The sequence below is a fragment of the Chinchilla lanigera genome, unplaced genomic scaffold (genome assembly GCF_000276665.1).
Source record: "Chinchilla lanigera isolate Chin_1 unplaced genomic scaffold, ChiLan1.0 scaffold00114, whole genome shotgun sequence".
NCBI lineage: Eukaryota > Metazoa > Chordata > Mammalia > Rodentia > Chinchillidae > Chinchilla > Chinchilla lanigera.
Window position 1 is genome coordinate 2728153 of NW_004955515.1, and position 10663 is coordinate 2738815.

General features: G+C 43.3%; 2 protein-coding genes across 4 annotated transcripts in view; both read right to left on the reverse strand.

Moving 5' to 3' along the window:
- Secisbp2 (SECIS binding protein 2) overlaps positions 1 to 1273 on the reverse strand; it is a 32056-nt gene extending 30783 nt beyond the window's left edge. For 2 of the 3 annotated variants that reach the window (XM_013506887.1, XM_005408879.2), the window contains exon 1: positions 1023 to 1172. In XM_013506887.1, coding sequence (XP_013362341.1) covers positions 1023 to 1157 — 135 coding nt within the window. In that variant the 5' untranslated portion in view covers positions 1158 to 1172. Of the gene's footprint in view, positions 1 to 1022 lie in introns of all 3 variants that reach the window. The other variant, XM_013506888.1, reaches the window with a different exon arrangement.
- Positions 1274 to 3057: 1784 nt separating this feature from the next.
- On the reverse strand, positions 3058 to 8144 carry Cks2 (CDC28 protein kinase regulatory subunit 2). Its single transcript, XM_005408880.2, has 3 exons — positions 7927 to 8144; positions 4405 to 4532; positions 3058 to 3387 (listed from the first exon to the last, which is right to left on the reverse strand). Exons 1-3 carry the CDS (start codon positions 7983 to 7985, stop codon positions 3335 to 3337), a joined length of 240 nt encoding a protein of 79 aa, XP_005408937.1. The 5' UTR covers positions 7986 to 8144; the 3' UTR covers positions 3058 to 3334.
- Between the last annotated feature and the right edge of the window lie 2519 nt (positions 8145 to 10663).

Here is a 10663-nt window from a genome sequence, read left to right on the forward strand (position 1 = left end):
AAAAAAAAAAAAAAAAAAAAAAAATTCAACCTAGATGATGTATAAAGGGACCACACGTAACAACGTATTTGTGTTTTTAAACTTGGAAATGGGAATTTTCACCGCTGAGGTTTAATTAAGTATACAGTAACTGAGAACCCTATCCCTACTGCAATCAAATGCACCTGGGAAACGTTTGCGGTTAGCACTCAGAACACACCGCATATATTACCACAAAATCTTTCAAAAAAGTTACAATGTCTGCTTTTTACTGTGTAAACTACTAAGAGCTGATTTATTGAAAGGATCATGATTTGATTTGCAAGAAAATAATTTTATCGCCGTAAGCCCTTCAAATTTAAAGTGGTTTTTTTAAAAAACTTGTATTAGTACAAGTGCATAGGACATAACATTTACACCCCTTGTGGGAAGCTGGTACAAGGACATAACACATTTACTTCCTTTTTCTTACCCCTTTTCGCACCTCCCACCTTTCTACCCATCTCTGCATCCCTTCTTTTCATTCTGGTACATTTTCGCAGTACATGTTTACAGTCCTTGTTTGGAACACGTGTACGTAAAAATGTGTTTTGTTTGAGAGGGGTAGTAATTTACTTATAACTACAGTTTTTAGTTAGCTGTGACTGTCGAGCTGCATCTAGCTTCTAGCAGTTACGAAGTGTAGAGCGAAGACCGAGATTTTAAAGGCCCAAAAGTGTTTTTCAGTGAGCTGCTCCTTCCCGGAATGCAGCAAGTTCCCCAATAGTTCATCCTTGCCGGCAGCCGGGAGCAAGGCTGCCGTCCCCAGCTTTTGTGGCATCACACTACCGCCTGCGCCGGCAGGGGGCGGAGCCTGGGCACCGGGCCACCACTCCCGGGCGAGCCTAGGGCGGGACACGGCTTCTAGGCCGCTCGGGGACCGTCACCGGTTCCGGCCCTCATCCTCCGGTCAGTCCTGTTACCACCCGACTGAAATCTCTAGTACAAGCTAGGCCGACGGGCTGAGGCCGCCGAAAGGCCACACTAGCCCTTGTGGCCCTTACCGTGCCTTCAGGCCCCCACGGCCCCCCTGACGCCATGGCAGGCAGGCCGAAGGAGCCCGCACCCGTGAAAGCCCGCGCCCGGGACGGCGACAACTTGCGTTTCCGCCTTTGGGGCGGGCGCCAGGGATACGTCATCAACCCGCGACCGTCTCGCTTCTTTTCCGGCCGCAAAGTATGACGGATGTAGGCCTGCGCGAGCCAAACGTGCTCGGAGGTGCGGCTGGATTGGGCGGTCCCCAAGAGAGGTGAAGGAACCCGACTTGTGATCTAGGGCACACTGGGTTAGTCGAAGTGATTCCAGTCAGGACGGCAGGGACTTAAAAACCTCGAGTGAAGCTAAGGCTTCTCACGCACCCTGGGCCTCACGGATCTGACTTAGGAATGCAGGATGGTTTCTTCGGTGGGGTCTCCTACAAGCACTCTCCCTGCCTTCCTACATTTCCCTAACATTCCCTCAAAGTTGTTGGTGACTTAAGGGGACAGTTGCACACCCTGTAAGAATCCTACAGACCTGGAAGCATACAAGCTTATTTATTGGCATCTCATGCTTCCTGAAACTTCCACTGGTTTGGAATTAACCACACAAAGGAATTCCAAAATTTGTTTCAACGAATGCTGAACACACAATGTGCTGAGGAAAGGTGAGATGGAAAAGTATTCTTGCAGGCGGGAAATAAATAGCACTGAAGGGGAAAATTAAAATTTTAAGGAAAAGCCTGCCCAGGATGCCTGCCAAGACCAAACAGACATGTCCAGCAGGCTAGATAACAGAACACTTCTTCCTTTATGAAAACCCCATGGCTGCCTTTGTAACTGATGACCTTGCAATGTAACTTCAAATACAATGGGACACTTCCTTTGTGTAACTCATGCCTGTTAACTAATGGCCCTGTAATGTAACTGAGATAAACTTCAACAGTCCCAACCCTCTCCCCATATGCACCAAATTTGCCTCTGTACTTCTCTGCTCATTTTCCTTTAAAAGTCCCAAAACTCTACGGGGCTGGGCTGACTCTTGGAGAAATCCTAGTCAGAAGCCCCCCAGTGTAGTTAACTGCCTCCGTTTAAACCTCCTCAGTGCCATTTCTTCCCATCTTTGGGCTATATTCTGCAACAGCACTACACAAAGGCAGAAGGGTACCAGTATTGAGAAATTAAAGAGATGTTTCAAGGACAGAAGTCTAAAGGAAAGCCTGCAGGATGGATTTCAAAAGACAGGCATGGGAAAAGGGACAGGTGGATCAAAAAGCCTGTAAGCAACGTAGGCCACCTGATGAATCAGTGTTAAGGTGAGACAAACTGATTGATTTTCTGCCACTTGCATAGACTTGTACACCTGGTAAAGCAAAAAGCACAGGTAGCTTCAGTTCTTGTTCAAGTAGATCCCACAGGTGCGTCTGTGTTGGAGGTTGAAGGGTGCTGTCACCCTCCTTTTTCAGGTAATATTTATTGTGCTCAAAGTACAAAGGTGCCTTTTACAATAGGGTCTTGTGTTTACTGGCTACTCATTTAAAATGTCTCTCTAGCCTAGCAATAAATCTAAGATATTTGCATTTAACTCTAAAATATTTCCTTAGCAATTAAGAAAGCAATCAAAACACATAAAAACTGCACTGCGGCATGAAGGTATTTTATAATGCTTCTGAACCTTAAAATATCTGATGCTTTTAATAGGAAGCATTATCTTTACTTGGCAAATGGAGAAAAAGATAAACAGGGTTAAGTGGATGACAGTGAGTTTTTAGATTAAGTGGAGACAACACAGAGTATTAAGTTGGGCTTTCCTGTTCACTTGGGCGATCCTAAACATTTGTCTAGATATTGGACTAATGATAGCTACAAAATCTGCTTTGGCTCTAGTTTTGACATATCCCTGGGCTCTCAGCTTCTTGTTTCCCATCATATCATGCTATTTTATATTTCCTTAACATCTCTTTCAGGTTTATTTCCTCAAACTAAAATTATAAAATCAAAACCAATCTGAATTAGTCACAAGTCAACTGGGAAAACATACCTCAATAACTTCAAACAGGGATAAATGCAACATACAAACTTTATTTAACAAAAGTAACAGGTAACATCAAACAGGCACTTATATTAAGAGAAAAACTGTCTAGAAGAAATGTCTTAAACACCTTACAATAACCTACTTGTAGTTGCATTTAACTGAGCTCTGTTGCTGTGAAGAATACAGCTCATGCACAGGTTTGGATGAATGATTTGTACATTTTTCAAGTATTCACTGAATACTACCTTATATACACATATACATTAAATTTGAAAAAGATTTAACTGTTGATCCCAGATATACTTCATTTCTGTTGCTCTTTTGGAAGAGGTCGTCTAAAGAGAAGAATATGCGGTTCTGTGGAAAAGAAAATGTATATAATTCAAGTCAACCAGAATAAAACGAATCAACTCTTAGCTGGTTTCAAGTGAATTTTGCTTCAAAGGCATGTTAAACAGAAAATGATCTGACAAAAGATTCCTATTATTTTAGTTTTTAAGGTGTTTTTATTCAATAGGAGTATAAAGATAGCTTTAATTCTACATTATGTAGTTTTAGATTTTGTTCAAACCACTATATATATATGTATTTGGTACGGGTATTCAGGATCTTGCACTTGTGCCACTGAGCTATATCCCCAGCCCTTCAAAGCATAATAAATTCTGTTAAGTTAAATTTACCAATAGTACAAAAATAGAATTCGACCCCACAAAGCTTCACATTATCTTACTATTTAGCCAGGTGTAATGGCACACGCCTGTAATCCCTGCACTCAGGAGGCTGAGGCAGGAGGATTATTGTGAGCTCAAGGCGAGCCTGAACTGCCTAGTGAGACCCTGTCTCCAAAAAAAAAAAGTCAAAAAAATTAGTTTACTATTTAATGCAAAAAGCTTTTGGTTAATAACATGGTAGCACATGACACTCAAATATGCCTAACCTGCATAGCACAGCTGAATCCACACACTATCTCATTTAACCTTAATGAGGTAGATGAACCTCTGGGGGCTAAAGGAAAATCACTTAATTGCATCGATTTCTGTAGCAGAACTTAAAGACATTTAAATTGTCTGGAAGTACTCAGTTTTAAGAGAAGGGACAATGAAATTCTAGGTATACTTTTCAGATACTATTAACAATGACAAATTTTATAATATAGAAGAGTAACTATTTCTTGACTTGTTATTCTTGTGGGTAGCATATATTATATTCATCCCTGTGGCATTTTATTTAAAATAGCAACACTCCAGGGAGCTGAGGAATCAGTCGTTAAAAAAAACCCCAAATTTCTTGGAGATATCATTCAATGCACAGGTTACTAAAATACTTGACACAATTACCATTTTAGTTCAGCTAACACTTTACAACAAAATGTACCTGGCTCATGAATCATGTAATGAACCCAGCCTAGACTCTGTTGGACACCAAGTCGTCTCCATTCCTCTTCAGACATCAGATGAGTTTTGGGTACTTGTTTGGAGAGTTCCCTGGGCAACATGACATGCCTGTGGAAAGGTACAGACAGGTATTAGTGCTTCATGTGTTTCCTTATGATCGTTTCATACACATACTAAAACTTTGAAGCTTTTGTCACCAAAACAAAGTTCTTTTTTTTTTTTTTTCCCCTCCGGTACCGGGAACCGAACTCACGACCTTGCGCTTGCCAGGCAGGCGCCAAAACAAAGTTCTTTAAAGCAATTCTATATTATAATACAATTGGTGCCAATCTTCAGCATTCTCCACTACTTTTATCTGGTTTTTGAGAGCCTATACTCAAATTCAGGAATCCAGAATATGCTGTCTAAAAGCAGTAGGCATCTCTACAGGTTGTTTTTTTTTCCTAAAAAAGAACCTTGCTTGTAAATCTCCAAAAATAGAACACCAAAATCTCAATTGGGTACATGGTCACACATCCCAAGTCTTTTTTTTGTTTTGTTTTTTGGGGTTTTTTTTTGTCTTTTTGAGACAGGGTCTCCTTATGCAGTTCAGACTGGTCTTGAACTCACAATGATCCTCCTGCCTCAGCCTCCCTGAGTGCTGGGATTACAGGCATGCGCCACCAAGCCCAGCCAGCCGACACACATCCCAAGTCTATCCTCTGGTTAGCTTTGTTCATGTAACCAAATCCTGACCACAGGATATAAATAGTATTACAAGTGATGAAAAACTCCTCAAAGGAAAAAAGAACGGGCAAACTTTTTTTCTTCTTCCTGTTGGATGCAGATTGATTTGATCAGGAAGTTACAACAGCAGTCTAAGACCACAGAACCAACTGCATATGGAGGATGGATTGCAAAGCCATAAGAGGTAAGGAACCTGATCCCTAACTGTAGAGTCCTCCTTATGCTAGCCTCAGACTAGTGGACTTTTCATAAGGAAAACAATATAGTATGTAATTTCAGATACAGATAACTTGTTTCTTTTACTTATCACTATATCTATAGTAGGTACAAGTTCTTGTATACTCAAGTTTTTATACTTCAAAATTTAAAAGAAAAAATACCAATTGCAAATGTTTTTGCAACTTCATGTTTATCTTCAATTTTCCAGTAAGTTGCTGCCATATCCAAATGTTTTTTCAACATAAGCACATATAAAGTAATCAAGGTCAACTCATGGTGATTATGTACAACTGTAGCACTGTGACATTCTGAAAAATAAAATTGCACTCTTACTCCCTATTACCATAAAAAAATTTATGAATGCCCCACTTTTACCATTTTCACAAACCGTACTAGTTTTTGCAGAGCCAGCTATTAGCACCAATTAATTTTTTGATCATTATAGGATCTTACCAGCAAATTGGCCAAATGGTAGATGAGAAGTGCAGTTTGGTCGCTTTCTGACACATACTCCATAGAATTTGTACCAATTCCCATAAATTACATGGAGATTCTTTATACATACTAGTTACCTCACTGGGGGTGGCAGGGGTGGGGGTGGGGGTTATTGAGGAGTGAACCCAAGGAGCCCTGAGCCACATCCCCAACTGCTTATCTTTTACTCTGAAACAGTCACCCAAGTTGGGCTCAAACTTGAGATCCTCTTGCCTCAGTCTCTCAGAGTGCTAAGATTATAGGCATATGCCACACTTGATTACCACTCACTCCATTCTTCAAATGCTGGGTAACATTTAACTCTTGAGCCTCTACATTTAAGAAAAAAAATTTGTTATTTTTTTACCATCTACATTGATTAGTCTCAGAGAAATGTAATCTTTTGTACATTTGCTTTGAAGAACTGTGTGTACATAAATGTATCAACGTTACCACCTCAATACTCCCCATGAACAGGCTCTGGGCTTGATGATCAAGGTTTGATTGTAACAGAAAAAAAATTTAAGTACTATGAAGCTCACACAGGGATTATACTTTGAGAGATGGTCTCAATGTCCAGTAAAAGCTGGCCTTGAATGCACTATGTAGCCCAGTTCTTGGTGATCCTCCTGCCTCAGCCTCCTGAGTGCTGTCTCCTTGTATTTTACTGCATAAACCCTACAATACAGGGGAGAAAAGACTGGCCCTTTTAGAGAACAGCCCACCCACAGGAGAAAAGACAGAAAATTAAGTTTGCAAATACAAAGGTATAGGTTATTGCTCACTGACAAAAAATACCAATCTGAAATTTATTCTGGCCAGGTGTGGTGGCTGATCACAGCACTCTGAATGGCTGAATCAGAAGGGTCACAAGTTTGGGACCAGCCTTGCAATTTAGTGATTTACTAAGTCCTTCACTCAAAAAAAAAAATTTAGGATGTAGCTCAGTGTAAAGCCCCAGCATCGATCCCAGTACGGGGAGGGGAAAGGATTTCACCGTTCGCGTGGCAACACTATTTCAAGGGGTACTGCGTTTACCTTCTATTACTGGACGACCCCCCCCAAATGAGGCTCTTAACATCTCACAATTGAACATTATGTCAATATATTGCCCTGTTGGAATTGTGTAGTTTGTAGTTACTGCACTACATAACCTATTTAAAATTTATAGCCAGAGAAAAACTTAAGCGATTTTTTTCCTAGATAGGAATAAAAAAACAGTGCCAGGTATTATTCACTTGTAAAACAACCCGGAGTAACTGTTTCCTTTGCATGTAGATTTCCATGATAATGGGGTGGGGAACCCCTCTCCTGTCCTTTTCCCCACAAACAGCATTCTTGGAAATCTAACCTTCAAAAAGCAGCAGGTGAAAACAAGCATATTTGGCCAGGGAAAGCGTAGGCTTCACCACCCTAACTACATCTTGGTCGTTCCCCATTATGCAATGCTCTAGTTATGATCCAGTCCTTCTGGAGAGCTCGGCCCTCGCAAGTCTGGATACAGTAAGGCTGGCCAACTGGAGCCGTTCAACCTCCCTCGATCTAGTTTGCTACTTTTATTGATAAGCCACTACTTTCTAGTGCCCCCTCCAGCACACCGAAGCCGAACATTGCTCAAGGTCAAAAAACAGTGCTGTATCCCGGGGGGAGGCGCCCAGGGTCTGCAGCGCGGTGTGGAAACGAAGCCTTTCCCCCACGCGCCGTGACAGCGGAGGGCAGCCCGCTCGGTCTCACACCCAGTGAACTCGCGCGGAGCCCCTCGAGCTCTCCTCTCGGGGTCCCCACCGACCCCAAAAGCAGCAAGAGGGGAAGTGTGTTCCCTGGCTACACTGGCCCGACCCCGACCCAGCGCTGGGGGAAGTGCGCGGCGGAACCGGCTCCGGTCCCGCTCGGGGACTGGGATCCGCACGCAGCGACAAGGTCCCACGCAGTCCCACCGCCCGGCCCCTGCCCCTGCGTGGGCGGACAAAGGCGCCTTCCGAGCCCCAGGTGGGCGGCCGCCCGGGGCCGGGCCCGGGCCCTCGGCCTCCCGTTCCTAGGGACCGCGACCCAGGAGGCCGGGCCGGCCGCCAAGGTTGCTCACCGGTACTCGTAGTGCTCATCGAAATACTTGTCCGAGTAGTAAATCTGCTTGTGGGCCATTCTGCCGGTGCGCAATGGTGCGGAAAACGAAGCGAAAGCGACGCAGCTCAGTAAGACACACACCTTCGTCAGGCCAAGGCAACGACTAGACTGAGACCAACGACCGCAGGCCCAACGCTCTAGATTTGAATCCGACAGCCCGCCCGCGATTGGACGCCAGCGTAGACCAATCGCCTTGTGCGCCAGCCACAAGGGGGCCGGGCCAGAAACCAGCCTATTGTCGCCTCCCGTACGCGGCGTTTGCTTCCCGGCCAGCCAATCAGCGGCCTGTTGCGAAGTTGCCTGAGGGAAGAAGTAAAGATTTAGTATAGTGTGGAGGCAGAAGGTGACCTGATGGGCAGGGGCGTGGCTAGAGAAGGGCGGAACTGGGACGTTAAGGGTCACGGGCGCGTGCGCAGGGGTTTAGAAAGTTCCAGGGTGGCGAAGCCGTTGGGCTTGAGTGTGTCTGAAGTATCGCGAGGTTTGGTGGCACCGGAAGCGTTTCGGCCGTGGCTCCGACTTGCCTCTGGTGTGACTGTTGTTCGGAGCGTTTAGTTTACTGTGCAAGGTGGCAGGTGTGGGGGTGTGCACGCGGGCTCCGCTCACCTTTCCTGGTGTCCTTATCTACTCTTAGCCGAGCTCCCCAGTCCGCGGAGGAAGGGTGCTGAGCCGGCTGTGTCGGCGTGGAAACGCGCGAGGTCTTCTGCCTGGAGGAGCGCCAGGTCGGCCCTGCATAAAGGCTACAGGCGGCAAGTGGGATTAACTAAAGAGCTCCCTGCGAGTTTAAGAGGGCACTTTATGAGAGATTCAACGCCCACGTTTATTTTATAAGCACTATTTCTACTGATGAGTTATTCCTTGTAATTCGAGTTTTACATTAAACAAGGTGTACTGAATAGGAAAATAAAATATCAATAAAATAAAATGTTAATTTTTAATATGTAGTGAGCGTTGAGAATACACATTTTCAACATAAACTGTTTACCTGTTTATGAGTTCTAAAAAATTAACAGCAGAAATTTCTGTGTGCACTACAAGGAGAATACAAACAAATCCGGCATAGTGGCGCACTGGGGAGTCTGAGACAGGAGGATGGCAGTGAGTTCCAGGCCAGCCTAGCTACACAGTGAGTTCAAGGCCAACCAGAATACAAATCTTGTCTCAAAAAGACAACCTAAAAAAACTCTACCACAGAAATAATCTTTGCTTTAATTATCACACCAAAGGCAGCCTTCACACATAGGAGAACAGCATGTTCCACACAAGTCTTGCTTACACTGACAGCACCCTGTGCTTAGTTTTCCTTTCCTGTTTGGCAGGCCATACTTGTCACCTCTCTTGTGTTCCACTTTTGTCAGAAGTTTCCTATTACACAGTGTGCACTTAGCAGGAACATGAGATATCAAAATGAAATATCAAATACATAGTGTTTAAAATAAAAATCAACATTTTTGTTTGTTTTCTGACAGGGTTTGGCTTTGCAGTTCAGGCTGACCTTGAACTGGAATTGATCCTCCTGCCTCAGCCTCCTGAGTGATGGGATTGCTGGCTTGTGCCACCACACCTGGCCAACATCCACATTTTCAACATCAGTTGTTTGATTACTAAATCAAAAAAATAGCTTGGTGTGGTGACGCACGCCTGCATTCTCAGCAGTTGAGAGGCTGAGGCAGGATGATTGCTTGGAGTTTGAAGCCAGCCTGAGCTACAAAGTAAGTTCAAGGCCAGGTTGAACTGCATAGTGAAACTATCTCAAAAAGACAAAAAAAAGAAAGCTGTAACTTTAAATGAAAAAAAAAATTTAAAAAATAACAAATGAATTCCTATGTGAATTACAATGAGAATACTAACAAAATTCTATCAAAAATAATTTTACTTCAATTATCACACCTAAAGCAGTTCTCACATGAGAACATGTTCCATACACAAGAATCACTTACACTGATAGTACATGTGTGTGTGTGTTTTGTCTTCTTTGGTAGGACATACTGTTGGGGCAAAACTGAGTCCAGAAAAAGAAGGACATCCGAGGCAGTCAGGAGGCAGTGAACAACTTTATTTTACACCTGTGGTCTTGGCTGGAATCACTTCCAACAAAAGCAGGAGGCTGAGTGTTTGTGAGCCAGCATTGTTATATGAGGCTTAAGTTACAAAGGTGGGACAGGACAGCCTGGCAGCTCCTCTGATTAGCTAGCAGGGTGAGATTATTGGTTACAGGGCTAGGTTAATCATCATAAGTTACAGTTAGGCACCCTGTATGATCGGTTATGCTCTCGTGGTTACAGGGGTCAAGAAAACAATTACAGAGCCATGAAACAGTTACAGAGCTAGGCAACTTCAAAGAGGAGAACAAAGATTTTTAAAAAGAACAATTTTTCCTTGTACAGTTTTTCCCTTTTAATACCTGACATTTAGCTGGTCTTCCTGTTTTCTTAGGAAGTTCTTGTGATGTTTCACTTGTTTGTTCACCACTCTGCTCTAGAATTCCTTTGCAGAGTTCTTTGGCCAGATACACAGTATTCTTCCTCTGTTGTAATTGATCATTTATCAATTCCAGTCTCAATCCTCTAGGAAAATTTCTCTGTGATATTTTGTTCTTATTTTCTTTATAAACTAAGAAACCATTTATGCGTGATATACTTAGGATTGAGTAAAACACAACCATTTGCTAACACTGTGTTTCAAGTAGCATCATAGTT